This window comes from Mirounga angustirostris, unplaced genomic scaffold (assembly GCF_029215605.1).
Source record: "Mirounga angustirostris isolate CCGP_5_RB_7025 unplaced genomic scaffold, mMirAng1.0.hap1 SCAF_1, whole genome shotgun sequence".
Lineage (NCBI taxonomy): Eukaryota > Metazoa > Chordata > Mammalia > Carnivora > Phocidae > Mirounga > Mirounga angustirostris.
Genome location: NW_026991709.1, coordinates 199886509 through 199912936, shown reverse-complemented (window position 1 = coordinate 199912936; position 26428 = coordinate 199886509). Strand labels below are relative to the sequence as shown.

Here is a 26428-nt window from a genome sequence, read left to right as displayed (position 1 = left end):
TACTTTGGCCATGAACTATCTTTAATGGCTCTAGCAGTATTTTTAATACTTTCTGATGAAATAGAGTATAAAGAAAAGTATATAAACAATTCATAAACAAGTTTAATAAACAGGTGTGCAATATCCATGCAACCAACATGCAGGTGAAAAGAGGGCTGGGGGATGACAACATTGCCAGCATCCCTGAAGTGCTCCATGTGCCCTCCCCTTGTTATAATACCTCCTCTTTGCTCTTGAGATACATCTCCTAACTTTTTTAGAAAATCATTCTCTGATTTTTAAAATAGGTTTACCATCTGTGTATAAAATATTATAATTTAATTTTGTCTATTTATCTTTCTGGGCAAAACTTCTGTGTCATGCTCGTGTTTCATTCATCCTTACATTTTAGAGTCCTCCACACTGTTGCATGCAGCCATAGTCCTACACTTTCATGACTAATTTTTCAGTCTAGGATTACATTATAATTTGTCTATATTAGTGATAATGGATATCTGAGTTGTTTCTACTTTTTCTAATATAAGCAATGCTGCTGCGACTCCAGATACACATCCATTCACTTTCAGTAAATAATTCCAAAGTGTTTTCAAAAGTGATTGTACCCAGGGACACCTGGGTGGCTCAGTCAGTTAAGCGTCTGCCTTCGGCTCAAGTCATGAGCCCTGGGATGGAATCCGCATCGGGCTCCTTGCTCAATGGGGAACCTGCTTCTCCCTCTGCCTTCCGCTCCCCCTGCTTGTGCGCTCCCTCCCTCCCTCTCTCTCTCTGACAAAGAAAGAAAGAAAAAAAAGTGGTTGTACCCATTTACACCCCCACCAGCAGTGTAGGAGATCCTGTTTTTATGAGTCATCAGACTTTTTACCAATCTGATAAGCATGTAAATAACATCTGATAGTTTTAATTGACACTCCCCTGATTACTAATGAGGTTGAACATCTTTCTATATTTATTGGCTATTTGGATTAGTGAAGTGTCTGGATGTTGTCTGTTTATTTTTCTTTTGTCTTGGCTTTTTTCTGATTAATCAGTAGGATTAATTTTTATTCTGGATATTAGTACTTGTTCTGTGTTGAAAACGAATAGGTACCTTTTCACCCTCTTTATTGTGTAAATTAGTTACCATTAGTTTCACAAACTCAAAAGAAACTAAGAGAAGTTTCAGACTATTTCCTGTTTGTACTTTACAAACTACAAATATCATCAGGTAATAGGGACTTAATATACCTCCATCAGCTAAGTATTTAGTAATTAATTACCTAGTAAATTAGTAATTAATTACCTAGTAATTACATCAGGTAAAAAAATTACCTGGTTTGTGACATCCCCAAAAAAGACAAGCACCTTTGGAGGAGCTTACAGCTTTGTTAGGGAGATGACTGCATATAGATGCAATCGTAAGAGCAAGAAAGAGAAAACTTTACCAACCACGGGCTGACATGGGGGTGCAAGCTACAGCACTAGTAACACATTCTTAATAGTTCAAATATGCAAAACTACATTTTAAACTGTGCTGTCTTGTCCTCTCCATGGCATCCTCTACCCAGAAGAATTCCCAAGACTCTCAACTATAGTTGGCTAGAATTCAGAATCTAGGCATGCAGAAGGGAATTTCAGTAGGAGACAATCCAAGTAAAACTAAACTAGAATTCAACTCTTCATTACAGTCAGGGCAAATAACCCTCCTAGAAACCTAGAATCATGCTGGGTCATTCCTCTATCTGGGCAAAGTTTTATCCAAAGCATTCTAATTCCAGAATAACTTCAAGTTCATACCTAGAGCAACCCATGACGACTGGATTCATGTTACACCTAATTCAGTCTATAATGCCAAAGCCTATACTGACACCGACACACCATTATCAGAATAAACACAAGCAAACAAAGAAAAGGAATGCTTATACTTTGGTGCCTTGGGATTGTTCTTGAATCTTACCAGATAGAAAGCCTTCTGATAATGGTATGATGGAGGTATAACACTGCCTAAGAAACCCAAATTACAAGGATACTCCCCACCAATAATAAAGTTTTTTTAAAAAAATGCTTATTCTGTAAGTTTTGAGCACAGGAGATAGCCAAAGGTAAGTTTTCATGGAGATTTTAGCCTAGGTCAACACGTTTAATGACTATTTTGTGGCTGTTCTGATAAACTATCCATTACAGGAAAGTGAGAGTTAAAAATAAAAGCAATCTTAATGGAGCTTAAAGAAAAATTTCCTGCAACAGTCAAGTCAAGAAGGCTAACAGGCTATGACCCAGTGACTCCACTTCCATGGATACACCTTGAAAGAAACATGTGCAGAAGAGACATGTACAGATACTAACTGTGACATTAATAGCAAAAGCTTAAAAACACTAGTGTTCATTAGCAGGACTATATATAAATAAGCTTATATGAAAAACTTTATAGCAGTTAAAAATATGTTTACATATTTATCCATGTGGATCAAATTTTAAGAGTAAAAGAACTGCAGAAATAAACATATTACACCATTTCTAAAACTCTGTACAAAACAACTTAATAAATTTTAAAATTTATTTTCTGGCGCACAGAAACATTGGCTGTTAGGACCACAACTGTCTTGAGTTGGGAGAGAATGGAATGATCTCTACAACTTGCAGTGCAACATAATGGTTAAGAGCAAAGACAAGGGCCACCTGGGTGGTTCAGTCATTAAGCGTCTGCCTTCGGCTCAGGTCATGATCCCAGGGTCCTGGGACGGAGCCCCACACATCGGGCTCCCTGCTCGGCGGGAAGCCTGCTTCTCCCTCTCCCACTCCCCCTGCTTGTGTTCCCTCTCTAGCTGTCTGTCTCTCTGTCAAAAAAATAAATAAAATCTTTAAAAAAAAGAAAAGAGCAAAGACAAGAACTAGTTCATTTCCATTACCTACTGGGTGATGCCTCAGTGTTCTCATCCGTAAAAAAGGAAAAATCCTTGTACCCAATTTCAGGGCTTATTCTGAGAATTACATGAGTTAATGTGTCAAATGCTTAGCAGAGTGCCTGGCAGACCATTACGGTATATATGCTTTCCAAGAAGACAGCTGAAGCACATACAATACTCTAAAGAAAATGTGTTCATCTTGGGTGGTCTGAAAACATGCGTATTTGTTGAAATTTTCCTTTTTGGCACTTTTTAAATGGCCTTTTTTATTTTTCAATTGCCCTTTCCAATGCTTTTTGCTATCTCTATCGTCTTACAGAATTCAGATGTTCCATAATTAATTCTCTCCAATTAATTTGGGCTTACTGACATCACCTTTTAACCATTACATTTTTATCCCCTTGCCCCAATACATCTTCTATCTCATCTAAACAGTAATTTATACTTAATTTATGCAGCCATTTATAATTCTTACTGTATTGGTTCCTAAAAAGCCCAGGCATGAGCTAACTGCTAAAGAATCATAGAGGAATTTGCTGACTAATCCCCTCAGTCCCCTAGTCCCTGCTCCTAGCCCTCCACTAAGATTCATAGGTCTGGGGATGGACCTGGAAATGTGCATTAACTATGGGCCCTGCCACGTGGTTCTGAGGCTGAGAAATACTGTTCTGGTGAAGGAATCCTCAGAAACAGGGAGGGGGGATTTTAAAAAACAACACAAAGTCCTTGTCCCAGCTAAGAGTCCCTTTATTAACAAGATAGCTCTTTCCCCCAGTAGTAACTGAGGTGAGCTGGGGTAGAAAAAAGGTTATCAATTACTGTGCTAAGTAAGCTAGTAGATAAACATTTTATTTGTACTTAGGATTAGGAGTTTTACAGGCTCCAAAAAAACTATTAGCCCATGTGTTTACAAGATGACTTCATCAATAGTTCTTAGTACCTAATTCTAATCTCTATGAACCTGAAATAAAAATAGCAACCATACTTCTTTTCCTGATTACCTCATCTGATCCTGACTTTCTCTGGTTGTAGTTTGACTTTTCAAATCTCAATCAGAAAAGCTACCTCCCTTCTAAAAACATATATAGTAATAAAAGCTGAAAGAAAGGATAAAACACTTACTGAATCCTTCTTACGGGATCGCTCCTTCTTCATTTTTCCTCCTGCTGCTCTGATACTGACTCTGTTCTCTCCTCCCAGGTAACCTCGGCAATTAGCTGACCCACAGAAACATTTCTGAGCTTCTTTTCTATTTAAAGAGCATAGAAAAGATGTCAGTTATGTGAAAGTAAACCATACAAATATGTCAACAATATAACAATCACATAACGAAAGAGAAGTCAATTCAGCCTAAAACAAGTAATTATTTTAAGAGACTTCAAAAAACCTGATACTAAAGAAATGCCTGAAAACTGCTCTTAAAAAATATTTTTTCCAACCTTCCTTTATTAAAATCAGCCAAGAAGTTAATGAGTAATTTCTCCATGAGTACCTACTAATGTATAAAAATAAAAGATCATATACATATTTGAGCTGAGAACAAAACTGCTTAATTAGTTCAACATCTCTTATGTAAATATTTAACTGGCACACAGAATAAGCAAAATGTATTGTTATAAATACATATACACAGATATAAAATTCAGTATGTCCAAGACACTTAAAAGGAAACACATGATTATTAAAAGTTACCACATAAGGATGAGATACTAATAAGAAACATACTAATAAGTAAATATAACCATGGAGTCAAGGAAAAGTGGCGGAAAGAACAGAGACCTAAGTCTACAAGCCTGGGTACAAACCACCATGGTCATGGTCATTCATTTATTCTGTGACCTGAGAAAAGCATGAAAAACTGTACCAAAGTAAACTGATAGATTTAGTTTATTTATTAAAATAAATTATTAATATATACAAATAATAATGAATATTAATAAATTAGTCCATAAATAGAGCAGGACATCACAAACAGCACTTGATTTCTAGTACCCCTTCCTTCAAAGAGGACAGTGCAAACATAAGAGGAAAAAGTATGGAGCCCTACATACAACGTGGTCTGCACTCATCCCCTGACTGCTACACCACTGACTGCCTAGATCCATTAGTTCACGAGGTGCTGCAAAATGGTGATACCATTACTACTTCATTTATTAGCTGAAATGATCTCCAAAAGAAGAACTTCCTCTCATCAACTATTTGGTTTAACCTAAAGTAGAATTCACTTGGGAAAGATAGGATAAACGCTTGACTTTTTTTTTCCTTTTTTAAACTGCTTTTTAAAAATCATGGATTGATTTATTCACCAATGTTCACTGCAGCATTATCCACAACAGCAAAAAAGTGGAAACAACCCAAATGCCCATTGACAGATGAATGGATAAACAAAATATGGTATATACATGCAGCGGAATATTATTTAGCCATAAAAAAGGAATGAGATACTGGTACATGCTACAACATGAATGAACCTTGAAAACACTGAATGTTTTCTAAATGAAATCACAAAGGACCACATTTGTATGATTCCATTTATGTGAAACATCCAGAAAAATCCATCGATATAGAAAGCAGATTAGTGTTTGCCAGGGCTAAGAAAAGGGGGAAATGAGGCATGACAGCTTAATACATATGGGGTCTGCTTTTGGGGTGATGAAAGTGTTCTGGAACTAAATAGTGGTGATAGTTGTACAAAATGTGACTGTACTAAATGCCACTAAACTGCATACTTTAAAAATGGTTAAAAAGGTGAATTTTATGTTATGTGACATTTTCCATAATAAAAAATAGCTAAAACATGAAAAAAAAAATCATGAATCAGTTCCCTTCTATTACAGCTAATGCAGTTTTATTTTTAAAGTATCATTAAATCTCATGGGTTTTACACTGTAGTTATTATCCTTATTGATGCTTAAGTGTTAATAAGAACTCTCTCACTATTATGAGAGCCTATTTAAGCTATCTCCAAGTCCCTTTGACATGACTCTCATCTTTTATAACTGGTTTTCTGACACAACAAAATAATCCAAGATCACCTTGTTCAATTTGTCTTAACTTGAAATCAGACACTTCTCCAAGGAACACTGTTCCTTTTAGTGGGGTCCTATGAAACCACAATATAGATGCTAGGAGTATTCATTGCTACTGCATCAGTTATTAGTTTGGTTAGAGAGAACAAGAAAAGTATCTTTCACAGTACAAGGTGGTACAGATCAGAAAAGATTAGCCATGAGCTGGTAACTAACTGATAAATGATGGATACACAGGGATTTATTATACTATTCTCTCTTTTTTTTTTAAGACTTATTTATTTATTTATTTGACAGAGAGAGACACAGCGAGAGGCGGAACACAAGCAGGGGAAGTGGGGGAGGGAGAAGCAGGCTTCCCGCGGAGCAGGGAGCCCAATGCAGGGCTCAATCCCAGGACCCTGGGATCATGACCTGAGCCGCAGGCAGACGCTTAACGACTGAGCCACCCAGGTGCCCCTACGCTATTCTCTTTACACACACACACACACACACACACACACAGTAAACATTTCCATAATAAAAAGGTTTTTTTTAATTACATACAAAACATAATTATATATATAAGACAGCATGAAATTCAGAGGAAGATTATGTAGTTCCTGTACAAATCCCTTAATGGCTACAAGTGTCATACAGTAGGAAAAACACACAAAACTTTCTGAAAGAGTAAAGACCTGGTGGTACATATAACTTTTTAAAATTCACATCAAAGTTTTATATTTCTGTATCTGAACAGTCCATTTCCCCATCAGAAGCAGCAAAACAGAATAAAAACAATACTCACCCATATCTTTGGAACTGATAGTCAAATGTTAACTCTGAGCCTGAAGGAACCAGTTTGGTGGTAAAAAACCCGACCCTCAGTTGTCCGTTCACAGTCCACTGAGATATTGTTTTTAAAAGAAAAGAAATTAGTAACTAATTAATCTGTGTTTTTCTTTAAAGATCCTCTGCCTTAATTATGCATGTGCCTTTAGACAATAAAAGCTTTTCCAAATAACAAATAGGGAACTTTTTTCTTTCTTTCTTTCTTTTTTATTATGTTCAGTTAGCCACTGTATAGTACATCATTAGTTTGTTGTTTTTTTTAAAGATTTTATTTATTTATTTGAGAGACAGCGAGAGAGCACAAGCAGGGGGAGCAGGAGGAGAGGGAGAAGCAGGCTCCCCGCTGAGCAGGGAGCCCGATGCGGGACTCGATCCCAGGACCCTGGGATCATGATCTGAGCCGAAGGCAGACGCTTAACCATCTGAGCCACCCAGGCGCCCCAGTACATCATTAGTTTTTGATGTAGTGTTCAATGATTCATTAGTTACATATAACACCTAGTGCACATGGAGAAATCAGAGAGGGAGATGAACCATGAGAAACTATAGACCCTGGGAAACAAACTGAAATGAGACGAAGGAGGGGGGTGGGGGAGGGGGTAACAGGGTGACGGGAACTTTTTTCTTTAAATAAACTAACATATTTAAGTGTATTAAGTGTTACTCTTCTTATTTAATACCACCAGATTGGGTATCATCTATAATTTGTCTCTAATAAAAGTAACTGCTACTTTAACTTGTCTAATATATTTCCACACCGTAAATATTCACTTGTACTAAAAACAGACAAATAGGGAATGCTTGGTATCACTGACTATTATAAGCAAATTGGTATTGCCTTATGTTATGTTAAAAGTAAATGTATTCTAAGATAAAATGGAGCATGGAACCATGTAAACAATGATGCCAAATGTTTAATTTCATGAAGCGGAAGTCATATGTCATATGAGTGTAGTGAAAGGGAAGGAAAGCATGAGAACAGATGCATGAAACTCAAGAATTAAAATGGGAGTAAATAGACAGGGGTTAGAACTTGTAGCTCCAGAACATGTAAGATGTAACTCAACTGTCGAGCTCCTGTCCAGACCATGTTAACATGTTACTGATGAAAAAACCCAGCCTTTAAGAGATGGAGGGACACAGTATAGTTGGGAGTCTCACAATTAGACATATGGCCACCAGCTGCAGGCAAAACTAGAACCAGAATTTAGGTTAAATGATTATGGACTGGGTTCTCCTACTCTTAGAAGAGCCATATTTAAGGTCTATTAGTACACAGATCAAAGGACAAAAAATACCAGGAGTCTAAAGCACTATTTTAATATGAGAGGGAACCATTGTTATTACTTCTCTAGGGAGTGGGTCCATAGCCTTCTTAGCCTAAAAAAGAACGAATGTTCTAACATATATATATATAGTTTCATCTAAGCTCAAAACACAAATCAGAGAGTACTAAAATCATTATCTCAAATGTTTTATCAAATTCAAATAATGAATTTATCAAGTGTCAACTATGTGCCAGGCACAGGGACACAGAGATAAGCAAGACCCAGAGCCTAGCCTTGTTGAGAAGCAGAGTAACCACATGTACATCACATGTAACCCCTCTCATCTGTGGCTATTCAGCCCCTTCTGTTATTAAAACAACCATATTTGGCACCTGGATAAGAGCTGATAAAAATCTGAATGTAACAGTACACGATGGACTTCATCAAAATAAAATTTCAGTTTTGTATTTTGGTACCTTTGAAATAATAGCTAAAATTTATGGGCAAAGAGAGGTGACAGTTAAATGCAATGGGAGTTCCTGGATTGGATCCTAGTCCAGAAAAATGACAGACGGCAAAATCTGAATTCAAAGACTTTAGATTAGTTAACAGTTAACAGTATTTCTTGGATTGGGTAATTGTATAATGGTTATGTACAATGTGAGCATTTGGGGAAGGTAGGTGATGTATATGGAACTCTGTATTGTTTCTGCACTATTTTATAAATCTAAACTTATTTCAAAGTAAGATTTTTAACAATAGAGTAGGAAAAAACAATTAAAATGATTAAAAAAATAAAATCCACAGGTACCCTTGATGGACTTGATGCAGAATCTAAAATTAAGAGAACAGCAATCTTGAACAAATATCCCAAACTCTAAATCTACCTCAACTCACTTTTTGAGTTTCACAGTTTGGCTCACAGCTGTGATTCATGAAACGAGAGCAGTTTCCTTTCTGAGTGGCATCTATTATCTAGGGAAAAGGATCATTTTAAGAATTAGAAATGAGACCTTAAAATGCACGTATATTTTGCAAAGGAAAGGCATTAGGCAACGTATGACCTGCATTCCCAACCCCTCCTCCTCTTTCATGTACAGACACATCCAAGTGACAAATATCCAACTGCTTCCTCTGGGAGATCTGCTAACTTATAAACATCTTACTTATAAACAAAATTATCTCCATATCTATCAATAGCTCTTCCATTTACTTTTAGCTACTTCTTACATCCTCTTATATTCCAATCTCACTTCATGGGTATAAAACTCCATTGTAAAGTGCACGTTATACCACAGTGCAGTAGCTCTCAAACTAGAGTGCATATCTGTATTCCCTGGAGAGCTTGTTAAAGTTCCTGCTGGACCCACCCCCAGAGTTAGATTCAGCAGGTCCTGGGGTAGGACCTAGAATTACATTTTCCAGGACTGAATATAGTGACAGATATGAGAATCTAGCTAAATTTTATTATACCAGACATTAAAGAGATTTATAAAAATGTAAAACAATGGCACTCCTCATGTTTAAAACAAAAATTATTTGAAGATGCTTTATTTTCATAAAAACACTAATGTCAACATATAATGGGCTTATTACTTTTCAGTGGTTTAATAAATATTTTTCAATTTCTCAGCTTTAATTTTTACGTAAGTATTGACAAATATAACCCATATCAAAAAACCTCTTTGGGGGCATCAGTTAATTTTTAAGAGTTGTAATACGAAGCATGTATGTTTACATTTACATATATATGTAAATATCTCCCTCTCCCACTCTTTTTGTAAACAAAAACTATATATACTATTCTGCCCCTTTTTTGTCACTTAATGTCTTTTAAAGATCTGTCCATATCAATGACCCTTTCAAACTCAATAATTTCCAGATCTGTTTCAAAGCAAACACATTCATGTTGCTCACCTCATCATTCTTGAGGGCCATGAAATAGTAGTGGATGTTCTTGTTTCGTGCATACTCCTTTACCCGGGCTTTAAACTCTTTATGATCAAGTACTTCTCCACAATATTCTAGGACAAAGGTGTTCCTGGCAAAACAAAAGGGAAACAATAGCACTTCCTGCCTAGGAGCTATATGGAAAACATACATCCACGTAAAAAAATAATGGATTTAATGAAATATTGCAAAGTGGATAAATTTGATATTATACAAGATATCATTAAAATATATGTAAAGTACCTAGCATCTGAGGTTTTCTCCTTCCTAATACTTTTTAAAAAATGTTGATTGTAAGACACTTTTACATTTATACATATTACCAAAATATGTATCCCTGATCTAACTAGATATTAAAACAAACACTCAAGTCTGGTTTATTATCATGAAAACAGTGATTTACAGCTAAGAAACAGCACTGAAGAAATCAGAAGGCACTGAAATATTAGAGGCTTTATGTTCTAAGAGAAAAGATGGCAATTTAAATATAGCAGCCCTTCTACTGCCTTTACTCAAAGGTCTCTGCTGTTAAAGGTCAAATAGACCTTTTCTCTCACTGCATTCTCTGTGAGTTTTCTCTAGTATTTACCAATAATTAGGATTAGTCTCTCTCCTTGGCATCTTTCAGTTACCCTCCACCCGTGATTGGTCTTTCCTTGCTTATTCAGTATCATCAGTAGAGAAGAAATAGGTATAATATATACAGAGAATGCCATGGTATTTAACGCTAACTAGCAGATTAGCTCCAAAGTCCTCCTCATCCTGTGCATATCTGACAACATGTCCTGTTCAACAGAAATGCTCTACCAGTGAACATCTAAATAGTTTGGAACTAAAACATGAAACTGACACTACCATCAGCATATGGAAGTTATACGAGTAGGAAAATGTGGGAAACCTGGAAATATTTAGTCCTAGTGTATTTTACCAAAATAGGGTTCTTTGTGAGAAGCTTCGAAAAGCTATAGGAAACAGTTGTAAATATTTAAAACACTTTCTTTTTAAAAAAATTTTTATTTATTTACTTGTCAGAGAGAGAGAGAGAGAGTGCGCGAGCGAGCACAAGCCGGGGACACTGCAGGCAGAGGGAGAAGAAGGCTCCCCACTGAGCAAGGAGCCTGACAGGGGCCTCCATCCCAGGACCCCGGGATCATGACCTGAGCCAAAGGCAGATGCTTAACAACTGAGCCACCCAAGTGCCCCCACAGTAATCATTATTAAACTCAGTGTATCAGATACATTATTTTCCTACAAAGTAGCTAACCAACTTCAACAACACAAAAATGAAGTGAAAGAGGATTAAAACATAACTTACGAAGGAAGGTCTTTGGCAGCTCTCAAGCCCCAGCCCTTCTTTTCTGTGAGTATGACTTCCACATCTGCATGCTGTTTTCTCTGAAACCGTCTATTGGAACAATAATCCCCATTTGGACACCGAGAAGAACTGAAATGAGAAGAGAAAATTAATTCTTCAAAGCAGAATCTCTAATGACACATAGGATGTGGATAAAAACAAAAAAATAACAACAACAACAAACAAGAGATACAATGGTGCCTGCCTGGGTCCAGAAAGAGGAAACAAGGCCCACCTGAGGAATGGAGAACAAAACAGCAGCAGATGAGTGGTAAGAAAAATGGGCTGCTGGAAGATGGAAGGGCAGGTTGTTGATCCATGAAGAGCTCTGAACGCCAGCTTAAATTTGAACCTGATCCTGATAACTACTCTAAGTTTGACTGTGGGAAACAGATGAGGAAAGGTATCTTATACTTCCTATCTCTTTAGCAAGGTTGAAAAGTCAAGTCAGAAAAACAGAGAGGCCACAGCAACAATGTCAAGTTTGGAGAATAGTGCTAACTCTGTGTCTCCTCTTCTTGTCATCTTGTCATCTCTACTTTCAGTTTAGATAAAGGAATACCAATGTGCTTTCTCTTTATTTTTCTGAGGTATGGTTTTATGCGCCGAACACTAGAACATGAGCAAAACCAAAAACTGAGTTTGAAAGAAAACACTTTATTAACACTAAAAACAAGGTATCTACGCTATAAATCACCTTCATATTCTCTCCATGTTAAAAATGATACAATTTTTCATCAAATTGGTAAAAAAAATTAATCACACATTTTTTAATGAAAAGATGCTATGGTTTATAAGAAAAATATAGAAGCAAATGCCTCACAATAGAAGATGAATAATTATCAGTTAACTATAAATAGACCTATAAAGCAGCCTAGGGAAGATTTAGGTAGGTCTGTGTGTGTAGCTCTGAACAGGTCTCCAAAACATATTTGCGTGTTCATGTGTGTTTGGGCTGGGGTGAGGGGGTAAAATTCAAAAAAGTACATATGGTAAAGATTTCATTTCTATACATAAAAAGTGGAAATATCTATGAATGTTGGTATAGGCATAAACAGTATCTGGAAGGACAAGAAATAGAGGGATTGGGGTTTGGAAGACATTTAACTTTATGCACTTTTGAAATGCTAGGGTTTTATCTCATTTTATAGTAAAAGCTAAAAAATACCAACACTTACCTCTCAGGACATGAACATTATAAGAGATAAAAGGTCACTATGTTACTATTAGGGCTACTTTACAGAGCACTGACAATGTATACTATAATGTACAACACAAGGGAAATTTATCTCCTTATAAACACTATTATACGTTGGAGATTTCACTGCTTATAAATACTCGACAATAGAAGAAGAAAGGTTAAATCTGACTCATTACTAATTCTTTCTACGATTTTGAGACATTTAATAGAATGACTGAGCAAAATCAGGGCATTTTAATTTACTTACCATTCAATCATGAGGAGACGATTAAGACAATCTTCCCCACATGCTATTTCACCTTGAGCTCTTTCATCTTTAGAAAGAGGTGTACACTCACACTGCATTCGCTTAATATCTCGATGGGATTTATTCTTCTTTCTATTAAGTAAAATTTCATAAGAATTGGTTTAAGAAATCTCCCGGCAATGATACAACATACACAATCAAATATGTGCAAAACCTCCTTAGTTTCACATTTAATGATTCTGGTTAAGTCAAACACTCAAAAAAGTCAAACATTCAAAACATTCAACATCTCCTCACCGGCATCTGTGAGACTGAAAACACTAAGACTTACGTTGCAAAGAGAATTAGAGGCGATCTTTAGCCCCAGCAAGTGGGAGGATAGGGTAAGTTCAAGTCTATCATTTTGGACTCAGCCCTCATTTCGTAGTCCATTTCAGCTAAGCCTCAAATTCTGAGCAGTTTCAAGTGTTAACTGTCATATTTGTCTCAGAAGAAAATTAGGAAAACTTGTGAGAATCAAAAAGTGACATAGCTGATTAAAGTGAAGTTTAAGAATCAGTCCTCCTGGATGAGCAAATAATGGCTAAGGAAGAAAAGATGTATTTATTTAATTTATAAAATATAAATAGAGACTGAGAAAGAAAAGAAATTGCTAAAAAAATAAAAAGAGGGTTTTTTTTTTTTTTAAAGATTTTATTTATTTATTTGAGAGAGAGAATGAGAGAGAGAGAGCACATGAGAGGGGGGAGGATCAGAGGGAGAAGCAGACTCCCTGCTGAGCAAGGAGCCCGATATGGGACTCGATCCCGGGACTCCAGGATCATGACCTGAGCCGAAGGCAGTCGCTTAACCAACTGAGCCACCCAGGCGCCCAAAAGAGGGTTTTTTTTTCTTTTAGAGAGCGAGCGAGCGAGCAAGCACATGTACACACAAGCAATGGGGGAGAAGCAAAGGGAGAGGGAGAGAATCTTAAGCAGGCTCCATGCCCAGCTCAGAGCTCGACGCAGGGCTCGATCTCACAACCCTGAGATCATGACGTGAGCCGATACCAAGAGTCAGACGATTAACAAACTGAGCCACCCAGGCACCCCTAAAAAATAAGACTTTTTAATTAAGAGTTTAACTCAATCTTTCAGAGAATCTTTCAGTAACACCACAATTCTAAAAATCTGTTTAAAAGAAAATTGAATGATTAAAAAAAGAATGAAGCATAATTTACAGAACTGTATTACAGAATAATCAGAGGCCTAAACTTTCTCAACACAGACTAACTGATTTGGGGATAAAAAGGGAAATGGTTCAAAATTGGGTTCATAAATACCTATGACAGAGTTTGCAAAGAAAAAGTGAAAATGTGATTATTTCCTGGCCTTTATGTTGAACTCTTTCTGACCCTTGTCAAAAAGAAAAAAAAATCAAAGATGGTTGAAGATCTCCTTCTTGAGATTAGGGCAGTCTGAAATAAGTCAATCAGAGAACGACAAGTATCATATGATCTCACTGATATGAGGAATTTGAGAAACAAGATAGGATCATAGGGGAAGGGAGGGAAAAATGAAACAAGATGAAACCAGAGAGGGAGACAAACCATAAAAGACTCTTAATCTCAGGAAACAAACTGAGGGTTGCTGGAGTGGTGGGGAGTGGGAGGATGGGGTGGCTGGGTGATAGACATTGGGGAGGGTATGTGCTATGATGAGCACTGTGAATTGTGTAAGACTGATGAATCACAGACCTGTACCCCTGAAACAAATAATACACTCTATGTTAATAGAAAAAAAAAAAAAAAAGATTAGGACAGTCTGACTCTCCAACTATCAGACAGTGAAGAGCACAGCTGCTCTATGTGGCTGTCTTAATCTCCTAACTAATCTGCTTTCATCGTCAACATATGTTCTATTACAGTCCCAATTTATAAAGTACCTGAAGAGTGTCCTGATAGCTTCAACTAAGTTTGAGTATCAAGAATGACTCATCTGGATCAATTCAAGGTATCATTCATTAATGAGTGTATGAATATTCTTAGCCTGAAGAAACAGAACTAAAGATAAGCCAAATATCTATTCACAAGTACTTTAAGAACTGTAATTTTGAAAAATCAGCAGTAGCCTGATTTTGTATTGCTCTGTAAGGACTAATGGGCAAAGATTCAGGTAACCCTATTTTCATTAAACATAAAATTTTTTCACTATACTCAATACCATTTATAATAATCTGTGTTCTTGGTGGCCCCTAAAGGCCCAGCATATAACAATAGGCACTTTAAAAATGTTGGGGGTGCCTGGGTGGCTCAGTCATTAAGCGTCTGCCTTCAGCTCAGGTCATGATCCCAGGGTCCTGGGATCGAGCCCCGCATCGGGCTCCCTGCTCGGCAGGAAGCCTGCTTCTCCCTCTCCCGCTCCCCCTGCTTGTGTTCCTGCTCTCGCTCTCTCTCTGTCAAATAAATAAATAAAATCTTTAAAAAAAAAAAAAAAAGTTGAATATAGGGGGCGCCTGGGTGGCTCAGTCATTAAGCGTCTGCCTTCAGCTCAGGTCACGATCCCAGGGTCCTGGGATTGAGCCCCGCATTGGGTTCCCTGCTCCTCAGGAAGCCTGCCTCTCCCTCTTCCACTCCCCCTGCTTGTGTTCCCTCTCACGCTCTCTGTCAAAAAATAAATAAAATCTTAAAAAAAAAAAAAAAATGTTGAATATATATAAATGCTTCCCACTCCAAAAGGCTCTCCAATGTTCCCACCAACCAGATCTCTATGTATGGTCTTATATGTACCTGGATCTCACTGCGGAGTAAATCCCAGAGGACTGGGTTGATTAGTTTTACTTCTAGTCTTTTACAAAGACCCTGGAGATTTCATCAATGTACTCACCCAATTCCTAAAAACTACTACTTAAAATATTCAATATTTTAAATTTAAACCTAATTTACTAGATGTAAATAAATATAACTCTAAGAGGCTCTCTATATCATAAAAAGATTTTTATTTTATTTTTTAAAGATTTATTTATTCAGAGAGAGCGAGCGAGAACACGTGTGCAGAGGGAAGGGCAGAGGGAGAGACTCGAGAATCTCAAACAGACTCCATGCCCATCATGGAGCCTGACATGGGGCTCGATCTCGCAACCCTGAGATCATGACCTGAGTCAAAACCAAGAGTTGGATGCTCAACCAACTGAACCCTGGCACCCCAAAACAGTTTTTTTGTTTAAATATGAAAAACTTGGGGCGCCTGGGTGGCTCAGATGGTTAAGCCATCTGCCTTCGGCTCAGGTCATGATCCCAGCGTCCTGGGATCGAGCCCCGCATCGGGCTTCCTGCTCAGCGGGGAGCCTGCTTCTCCTTCTCCCTCTGCCTCTCTCCCTCCTCATGCTCTCTTCCTCTCTCCCTCTCGCTCTCTCTCTGTATCTCTGTGTCTCAAATGAATAAATTAAAAAAAAAATCTTTAAAAAAATAAATAAATATGAAAAACTTCTCATGAGATCTAATTTTAACTTTACCTTAACCACAGTGAAAAAAATTTCATTATAAAAAAAAAAAAATGTTTAACACTTAAAGGGATGATGGCTAGCTAGATTCTTAAATAGAGGAGAAACTTCCAAAAGGAGAAGGTGAAAGGCTGGAAGACTACAGATTTTTTTAAAAAGGCACATTCAACACATATTTATATTGGGAAAACAAGAAGACTGTTGAGGAAGGGTGAAAGAAAGCAGGCTGCAAACCTCTGCTCTGGAGGAATATGTTTTCATTACTCCTATTCTCATTATACCTATTTCATGTTAGGGATCTGTAGTAAACCATTTTACCATTTAATTCTAAAATAGTGGTTATGCTATTGCCAAATTTAATCTATTAGCAATAGACTAAAAAACCAGGCAGAAAACGGTGTTCTAGTCTAGTTCCAGCTTTATAAAGTACCTTTCAAAGATACTTCATTCTGAGCATTTTTGAAAAGGAAAAAAAATCCAGCACAACTACTTTTTTCTCCTCTAAGAGCAGACTATTTTGCTGAGATTTTGTTTCATTTTTCATCACAGTTACACATGTAAAAGGAATTTAAGAAAAATAGGGCTGGCCTAAATCATACTTTCAGAACCAAAGAGATAACAAGCCGCCCCCCCCCCCCCAAATAAAAAATAATTTCAACATCCCCTTCCGGGCGGTGGGGATGAGAGAAGGGATACTGAGGGAAGGACCCTATGACATCAAATCTAAATAGGTATATACTTTTTCAATTTTACTATATTTCATATGATTGACCTCACATATTCTGAACTGTTGAAAGCTAATTTTTTTTTTAACAAAAAGAGGTTAAAATTTGTTGGACAAGTATTAAGCAAGCTTACCTTTCTGTTAAATAAACATTTTCTTCAATCAGATCAAAGTAACAGGGCATCTTCCCTTGCTTGGCATATTCCTTCCATCGCTGTGGGTCCCTGAAGTCCTCCATGACACAAGAAGGCCCAACCAGTGCTGAGCCTGGGGGCATTGCTGTTTCCCGCGGCTCTACCGCCACTCGAACTTTCTTTCTGTCCTGAAGTTCACCATCACTTTCAGAATCACTCTCCAATTCCTGTCTCCTTTTTTTAGGAGGCCCTCTATCTTTCATATCATTTTTTTCTAAGTTTTTTGAAAGATCTTTCTTTTCGTTCACAGCTAAAGAGTCCTTAATGGAATTGCTGCTTATTTCAGGTGCTTGCACTGACCCCTTGTCCTTCTGGAGGGATAGAAAAAACTTACTGGACTGGCTTGAAAAATGAGATCCTCCACGTTGATCCCAATTCTCCTCCTCCTCACGGTCATCTGTTAAGGAATCTGGTACCTGTCCTTGAATTCGATCATACACAACCCCAGTTCCAGGAGGTCTACCTGCTGATCTTGGATCCCAGTAGCCATTGCCTTGCCAGTAATTACGTGTCCCACCATAATGTTCTGCACTTTGCTGATACTTGTGTCCACCACAGGCTCCATAGCTGCTGTCAGGCTGTTGATATGTGGTAGTAGGCTTTTCTTGTTGAGAGAATTCCCACCCTAGGTTTCGGAGCTCTTCTGATGAGCAGAAACCATCCACTCGGGAGATCTCACAAGAGGAAGAAAAACTCAACTCTGTTTTTCCCAATCTACTATCTGGCCTGTTAGGAAAAGTGATCTGTTGCCGAGACTTATTTGGGACATCTTCAAAATCATCAGAAGAATAAACTGGCAGCTCTTCTTGCTGCCTAGAAGCTATTTTGGCTTTTGTGGTTTCCTCAGAATTTGGATGACCTAGAAAGTCAGATTTCACATCTGTATGACTTGTACTATCAACCCCATCACTCTGAGGATGAGCAATTTCAGACAGGTGGTTATCTATTTGTTTTCTGCTGGGCTGTGTGAAAGAAATTTCCAGATTCTTCTCTGTCCCTTTATGATGGAAGAACTTCTCGGTTTGGGAACAGGGTTTGCTTGCTACACTCTCAAATTTTTCCTCATACGAATGTCTCCTTGACTCCAATCTCTCCTCTTCCCAGTGGTCAGAATAGTGTCTGTAACTGTGACTGCTCCGAGAAGAACAGGGACTCGTTTCTTCCAGGGGCAAAGTAGAATTCTTCGGCACTACCACAACAGACTGAAGACGGTTTCTTGGGATACTGCTATCATCAGAATCTGTATCTTCAGAGTCACTTTCATCACTTGAACTTTCAGAAGAACCAGAATAATCTTCATGGACAGTGGATACAATCTCTGAGGCATGCCCACTACTGTCACATTTTAAGGTATATGTTACACCATCACTGTCTTCCATGGTTAAATTCAAGTCACAAGAAGAAAATACAACTTCTGAATCATCAGAAGTATGCACATGTCCTCTTCCTCTTTCTTCATCTAAAGAGATTTCTGCTCTTCCTCTTCTATCAGGCAATATGGAATTCCCTTCTTCTTGAGCCTCTTGCACACATTTCCCAGATAACCCATTATTATGCCTATTTTCCCAAGAAGCAAATCCCCTTCCTGAATCAGGCAGGCCGCTACCTACTTCTACTATTGTTTCTTTCTCTGCATGCTTTAAAAACTCGGTGCTTTTACTCTTCAGCACAGCATCCAAAACTGGAGATGTGTTCTCTCCACATTGCAAGAGAGTTAAACTGTCCACTTTTATTCCTGGTGGAAGACTTGGAAGAGAGGAAGCAATGCCTGAACTCTCTATAGGTTGATACAAATCATCAAGATGATTAACAGAAGCTGAGCTAGTGCTACCAACACTCTTATATTCCTCAGATGCAAATTTTGAGTGCTGATCTGTCAGATTTCTATTATCACATATAACTGTTTTTGATTTCAAATGCACATTCATAAAGCTATTTGAAGAAATCTTTGTAACTGAAGGCTCAATCTTTTCAGCTTCAGAATGATGCAAAGAAGGGTTGTTGTCATTTGAAGTACAGTGTATATCTGAATCTTTGGTTTTATAGCAAGAAACTGTCATATCAACTGGTTCTTTAATTACAGTTTTAGAATAATCTATAGTCATAACTGGCAAAGACATGAGTTTATCTTGGTGTGGTGACACCGGAGGTTCTGCTTCTCTAAATGGGCTTCCTGACTTACTATGCAGCATGCAAGTATCATCCGAGTCTTTCTCTTTACATCTATTAATATTCTGAAATCCATTTGATGGAAGCTTCCATGCTTTGACCAAAGGGGATACCTCCGATCCAGTCACACTATCATCAGAAGACATCAAAAGAGTGTCAGTTTTAGAAGTGCAAAATGTTGCCAAATCAGATTCTGCCCCAGGAGATCCATTTATATTTAATTCTATGGGACAATAACTTCTTAATTGATCATTCTTCACTTTAGATAAAGAGTCTAATTCCTTAATACTATCATGGCTATCATGTCCTATAAATTCAGATTTAAAAATAAGTGATTCATCTAGCTTTTTAAAAGTAGGTGAATCATTTAATCGATTTGATGGAGATGGAGACCCAGTCTTTTCTCTTTCAGGAATTTTACTAATCATTCTTAATTCACTACCTTTTGAACAAGGAGCCTGTAAATTAAAAGAATGAGACGGTTTGATTTCCTCATTTAATTCTGTACAACAGAAAGAATTTTTAAATTTATCAGACTTGGATACAGATTTTGAAAGGGCAGATTTATAACGGGAAGCACTGTTATCATGCTTGGAATAGGATGACCCCCGTCGGAATCCCAGTTCATTAGGGGGAGAACAACATCTTTTCATTGCTTCATTTTCTGAAGTCCTTTTGGATTCTCTTTCTAGTTTTGAAGAATACTTTCCTCTCTTCTCCATCTCTAAGTAAGAGGACTCAGTTTTGCAGTCCCGATCAGATTTAGAATAGGATGATGATGTCCTTAGGTCTCTGTAAGAGAAGGAATGAGAGGAGGTGCGCCTTGAGTAGGTCTTCTTGTACTCCTCTTCTGAGTCAGAACTCTCTCGAGCTCTGTTATCTGTATATGGCCGAGAATAGCGTGTCCTCTCTCGATAAGGGGAACTCCGATGGTAGCGACGATCAGAGTCGTAATAATGGGATCGTTCCGACCGGGAATAGGATAAACTAGTTCTAGAGCCTCTGTCAGATCTAGAACGAGATCTGCTCCGCCTTCGCTCTCTCTCTGATCTACATCGAGAAGATATATACCGAGTATCTCTTTCAAGTTTTGAGTAGCTAAAATATTTATCATCTCTCTCTGTTTTAGATCGTGAAGATTTCCCTAAATCCTCACTTTTTAAAGGTGCTAAGCTCTTTTTTGAATCTCTTTCCTTTTCAATGCTTGCTGAAAATTTTAAATCATGTGATCTTTGACTTGAGGAAGTCCGTACAGAATCTTCATCAGATTCTGAAGCAAGAAAGGTGCCTTCAGATTGTGAGGATTTCTTCTTAGAAACTGTTTTTTTGGAGCCCAGATTACTCTTAGAACTATCTGGAATTTCTTCTTCCTTCCCAATATGGGAATCTTCTTTCTGTAAGGGAATATCTACTTGCTCATTCAAATTTTGAGTTATGTGTTCTCCTGAACTATTAGATACAGCAGCATCCTGCTTAGTGTCCACTTCTGAAGATTCTGGTACAGTTGTAACTGGTGGTTCCTTCAGTGCTCTAACTGCTACATCTACTGGTGCTGTCATCAGAACTGGGACTGGTGTGTGTGGCAAGGCCACTGGCTCTGTTACTGGTGCTGGTGGTGAGGGTGCTGTGGCCTGGGGAGGTGGAGGTGGTGGAGGGGGAGATGAGGGTGGCGAGTCTACAGTTGTTGACTCTGCTATGACTGCTGGTAATGGTACTATGGGAGGAGGTGGAGAGGCCACTGCTGTGGCAGTCGTCAGCAGCGGCCTGGATGTCACATGCAGCAGATGTTTCTTAAAATGAATTTTGCCCAATTCTACCCTTGATTTTGGTGGGGAAGATTCTTCTGTAGTAGATAAGGTATCTCCAATGTCCATTTTAATTTTAGGGGTCAAGTCTACTTGAAGAGGTCCAGCTGGGGAGTTTGGAGTATCATTTTGCTTTTCATTGTTGCCAAGTGCAGTCAGAAACCTGTTCTGCAAAGTTTTCTTTGTAAGGCTGAAGCTGAAAGACACCTTCTGTCGTCCCTGTTCCTCCAAATTAACTTTTGTCTTGGTGCCTTTGGGTAAAAATCGACTAGAAGCAACACCTTTGAACATCGGTCCTTTGATGAAACCTGTTTTCTGCACATTTTCAATCTTTGCCTACAAATGAACAAAACACGCAGTTACTACAACAATAAGTTACTTTCAAATGACAAGCATCACAGTTTAAAATGTCAGGAAAATGAAAAGTCCTTTTTAAGGACAGTATGAATTTCACTAAGCTAGATAAGCACTTCTTTATTATAGAAAATTTCAAACATACTCAAAAGTATAGAGGATAGTATAATAAATCCCTTAAGTACCCACTCCCAGTTTCAACAATTACCCATATTTTTTCTATTCTTGTCTGTTACACAAAGAATTTATCCATTTTTATAACTTTTTTTTTTCCAGGCAGAATTTTTAACAAGAAAAAAAAAATCCTATATACTTCAAGATACAACACAAAAAGACAAGTAGCTAGAGAGCAATAGCTAACAACTCAATGAGGAGAATAGTTTGTTCCTCTGTTCTGAGAAGAAACAGCAGAAGTCATCCTGGCATCACATAGCATCACTTAGGTGCTTGGTAAAATATGGATCTGCAACAAAACTCCAAAGAATAGAAATTCACTAGACCTAAGGGAAGGCAAGAATGTATGTTTTGTTTGGTTTGGGGAAATAAGCATTTGAGGCAATTCCAATGCACTTTCCAGATTTGAAAACCACTGGTATAGAGCAGTCTCCCATCTTATTTTATAGATGAGGTCAGCAAATGAGGACCAGACTTTTCTGCCTTCCTGTAAATTACTCCATCCTAGCACACTACCACTGTTTCTGCCTGGGCCCCACATACTCAGGTCATGCTAATTTACAGTCCAACCCTACTGTATGAGTATGAACCACAAAGTATACATTTGAGAAGATTTTTCCCTCCACTATTTGCCAAACCACCAAAGGAAATAGTGGGCTTTAGAAGTTAAAGGCATAACCTAGGTGGTAGAGAGAACATCAGAAAAATCCACAGCAACACACTCAAGCCTAAATTAAAGATGGTACACTGGCCATCTGCAACATTTTCTAATTGATGTTCTTTAATCAACTTCGGCTGTTTAAGAGAACAGTTTTCCCCTTCAATAAGGTAAAATCTGAAATCAGTTTTCAACATTATACAGTAACAATTCAAGTGGGAAAGTAAATGTTTTCTCACACATTATCACAGAGCAGTCGTCTTCAAATACTTTTAAGAAACAGAATCCACCTGTCAAATGAAATCTTACATGGTAGCTCCATACATAAAAACAGGTAAATACTGTCTCCAGAGCTGCCAGTTTCCTCTACCTTGCCTAAAACTTTTGAAGCTCCAAAGTTTAAATACCCTTTTCTTGAGATATAAAATGTTCCTCACTGGAATGAGTTACTACAGATCCAAGAATTCAGCAAAAACTATTACTTCATTTCACATTCAAAATGATAGCTAGGGGTGCCTTGGCTGGCGCAGTTGGTAGAGTGTGCAACTCTTGGTCTCAGGGTTGTTGAATTTGAGCCCCACATTGAGTGTAGAGATTACTTAAAAAATAAAAACTTAAAAAAAAAAAAAAAAAACAGCTAAATTTTGAGTTATTGTGGGTTTTTTTTTTGTTTGTTTGAGAGAGAGAGAGAACACACACACGAAAGCAGGGAGAGGGAGAGAGAATCTTAAGCAGGGTCCATGCCCAGCTCGGAGACCGACACGGGGCTCGACCTCACAACCCTGAGATCATGACCTGAGCCAAAATCAAGAGTCAGATACTTAACCAACTGAGCCACCCAGGCGTCCCATCAATTTTGAGTTTTTAATCCAATAATTACTGAATAACTAGTTAAATTACACTTACCTCATTTTCTTCTTCTCTATTGCCATCCAGCCAAGAAAGCATGCAAAAGAATAAACAGAAATCATAAATACTTAAAACCAAATGAAACCAAAGTTGTTTTTTATTAAAACCTAGGATACCTACAACCTATTCGACATGGTATTCAATTACGGGCTGTCCATTCCTTCAAAGTTTCAATTACATTTAGTATAGCAAATATTTATTGAAGATAGCACCATGTACTGTGAAATAAAAGGTGAATAAAGCAGAATCCCTGCCCTTAAGAAGCTTAGTGTCCTGTAAATACAAAATATACTTTTGTTACAAAAGTTAATTCCAACATAATAAAATATATATAAGGATAGAAATATGCACAGTGTAATAGCAAAGAGGGAGATAACTCAGTTTAGTAACTCAGTTTAGTAGAAAGATAGGAAAGCAAAGAATCCTTCCTAAAAGAGTAGTTTCTGAAGAATATGCCTATGGGGAGATCCTAGGCAGAGGAAGATTCTCCACAAAGGCACAGAGATTAAAACATAGAACAACATGTACAAGAAAACTATAAACAGTTCAACATTACTTGAGTATGAAGTATAAGGCAGAAAGAAGCCAATAATTAGGTGAAGTAGGGGGCAGTAGCCAGGTCCAAAGGCCAGATTCTCATGAGGAGAAATATATTTTATTTTAGGAATCAGGTGTTCTCAGTCCTTTGTAGTGTCCATTCAACAGTCCCTTTGCTGAGTACAAGGTATACACTCTGTTCCACATCACGCCATGTGGCCCTCTGAGCACATAGTTATGTCCTAACAAAGCTAACCACACTATGTCCTGAGACTGAGGAATCAAAAGCCAAAAGTCTGGTGTATACCAGTGCACCAAGGCATACTGGGGAAAGGGAAGCTACAAAAGGGCTTTAGGTTATGATAGCCAGATTAGTATTTTAAGCAGACCACTCTATGGGCTATATGGCAAGACTGGAATATAATAATCTGTTTTAAATGCCCCTTAAAAGAAATGTACAAAAACCCTGTCTCTAAATGTAGGCCTGACCATCATAATTCAGTCCATTCACCAATGTCTACGTAGCCATACAAAAACCAAGTAATGAAGTGGGGGGGGGGGGGGAGTTGACAATATATGGATGAGATGTGAATCAAGGTCAAGGTTAAACACTTTTTTCTACTCCAAAACCACTAAAAACTTCACAGATGCAATCTTAGAACAACTGTATTTCACTAATTCTGTAATGTACATTTTTCCCACATATAACACCTCTGCATCACACCATTAATAACATCATAGTTTGGCAGCATTTTTTCCTTTCTTAGTGGTTCATAAGATAGTTGTGTGTTGCAACCTATGACTTACTAGATTTGATTTAAATTAGTACCACGTGGAATTGTTTCAAGAATATAAAAGGTACCTGTACACATCCAAGCATTTAGAATGTCATTCATATTTGTACTCTCCTTTCCAGTGTACATTTAAGAACGTTCACGCCTGTCTGCATGGTACCCTAAAGCATAAATCTGCTGGAAACCAGAAAGAGAGGTAGAAGGGTAAGGTGAAAGAACTGGAAATTATGGTCAGAGCACCAGAGATGGGGTACATTTCCAGGAAATGACAACACCCAGCTGTGGCCATGGAAGCAGACTGCCATTTTTTGAAGCAGACTGCCTTTTTTGAAGAAACAAAATTGTGAGGCCACAATTAATAGCAAGAATCAGTCACAAATGTTTTTTAATAAAAGAACACTTGTTTTGGTAAATAGTATAAAATAATGTTGAAGGAAGGTTGACGGAACAAAGCTATGAAAGCCAGAGCTAGGAGGACAGAGTCCCCAGTATCCCTGCCATGAAAAATAATGAGGCATGCAAAAACAGCCATTTAATTCTCTAGCATAAGATCGTGCTAGAATGGCCTTATTTCTTCTTTTGAAAAGCTAATACAGAAGAAAAAACAGGAAGACTGAAGCCAGTTGTCTGTCAAAAATGTACAGTATAAATACCTGTAGCTTGCTGAAGAACTATATTTAAAGAATGTCAATTAATCCATGTCAGCATGGTGACAAATCTCCACTAGGTCACAGGGCACATGTGGAAAATGAATTAAGAGATACAGGCATAGCAAGTACAAAGAACCAATGAATGACATGATTATTAAAATCAATCAACTAACTACCCGATCTCTCTGGTTAGGACACTAGTAAAAACTAAAGTTTCCAGGGGCACCTGGGTGGCTCAGTCGTTAAGCATCTGCATTCGGCTCAGGTCATGATCCCAGGGTCCTGGGATCGAGGCCTGCATTGGGCTCCCTGCTCAGCCGGAAGCCTGCTTCTCCCTCTCCCACTCCCCCTGCTTGTATTCCCTCTCTCGCTGTGTCTCTCTCTGTCAAATAAATAAAATCTTTAAAAAAAACAAAAAAAACCCACTAAAGTTTCCAAAGGGAAGCCTGGTATGAGAGATTTGGCCTTATCAAGGATATTCACAAATATAAACAGTTAGATAGTAAGGGAATCTATTCTGGATACCAAGTCACACAAGAAATGATACAATTAAACAGAAGTATTATTTTTTTTTCTTTTTTTTAAGATTTTGTTTATTTATTTGACAGAGAGAGACACAGCGAGAGAGGGAACACAGGCAGGGGGAGTATGAGAGGGAGAAGCAGGTTTCCCACTAAGCAGGGAGCCCAACGCGGGGCTCGATCCCAGGACCCTGGGATCATGACCTGTGCCGAAGGCAGACGCTTAATGACTGAGCCACCCAGGCGCCCCAGAAGTATTATTTTTTTAAAAGATTTTATTTATTTGTCAGAGAGCGAGAGAGCACAAGCAGGGGGAGCTGCAGGCAGAGGGAGGAGCAGGCTCCCTGCTGAGCAAGAAGCCTGACTCAGGACTCGATCCCAGGACCCAGGGATCATGACCTGAGCCGAAAGCAGACACTCAACTGACTGAGCCACCCAGGAGTCCCAAACAGAAGTATTTTTATTTACACTGGAAAAAAAGACCACTTACAAGACCATAGTGATTTATTTTAAAATATCAGAAAACTAAGAAGATAATCTTATTTTACACAACTCCAGAAGTTGGACCTGTGACCAACAGAAGTACAGAATGACAGATTTTAAGTCTGAACATTTTAAATTTTATTTGAAAAATACATGCACTCAGGGAGAAAATTCATAATATAGAGATACACAACTCAAATTAGATCTTTTTCTC

General features: G+C 38.0%; 1 protein-coding gene across 8 annotated transcripts in view; it reads right to left on the bottom strand.

The window, feature by feature from the left end:
* SETD2 (SET domain containing 2, histone lysine methyltransferase) overlaps nucleotides 1–26428 on the bottom strand; it is a 125957-nt gene that overhangs the window by 69276 nt on the left and 30253 nt on the right. For 7 of the 8 annotated variants that reach the window (XR_010413369.1, XR_010413370.1, XR_010413371.1 and 4 more), the window contains 8 exons: nucleotides 23227–23266; nucleotides 17101–21470; nucleotides 12763–12894; nucleotides 11276–11404; nucleotides 9928–10051; nucleotides 8908–8985; nucleotides 6699–6796; nucleotides 4005–4131 (listed from right to left, as the gene is read on the bottom strand). Coding sequence is in view for 5 of the 8 variants with exons in the window: in XM_064596875.1 (XP_064452945.1) it covers nucleotides 4005–4131; nucleotides 6699–6796; nucleotides 8908–8985; nucleotides 9928–10051; nucleotides 11276–11404; nucleotides 12763–12894; nucleotides 17101–21470; nucleotides 23227–23266 (5098 nt within the window). In the remaining 3 variants the exon portion in view is untranslated. Of the gene's footprint in view, nucleotides 1–4004; nucleotides 4132–6698; nucleotides 6797–8907; nucleotides 8986–9927; nucleotides 10052–11275; nucleotides 11405–12762; nucleotides 12895–17100; nucleotides 21471–23226; nucleotides 23267–26428 lie in introns of those variants that run through there. The other variant, XM_045862551.3, reaches the window with a different exon arrangement.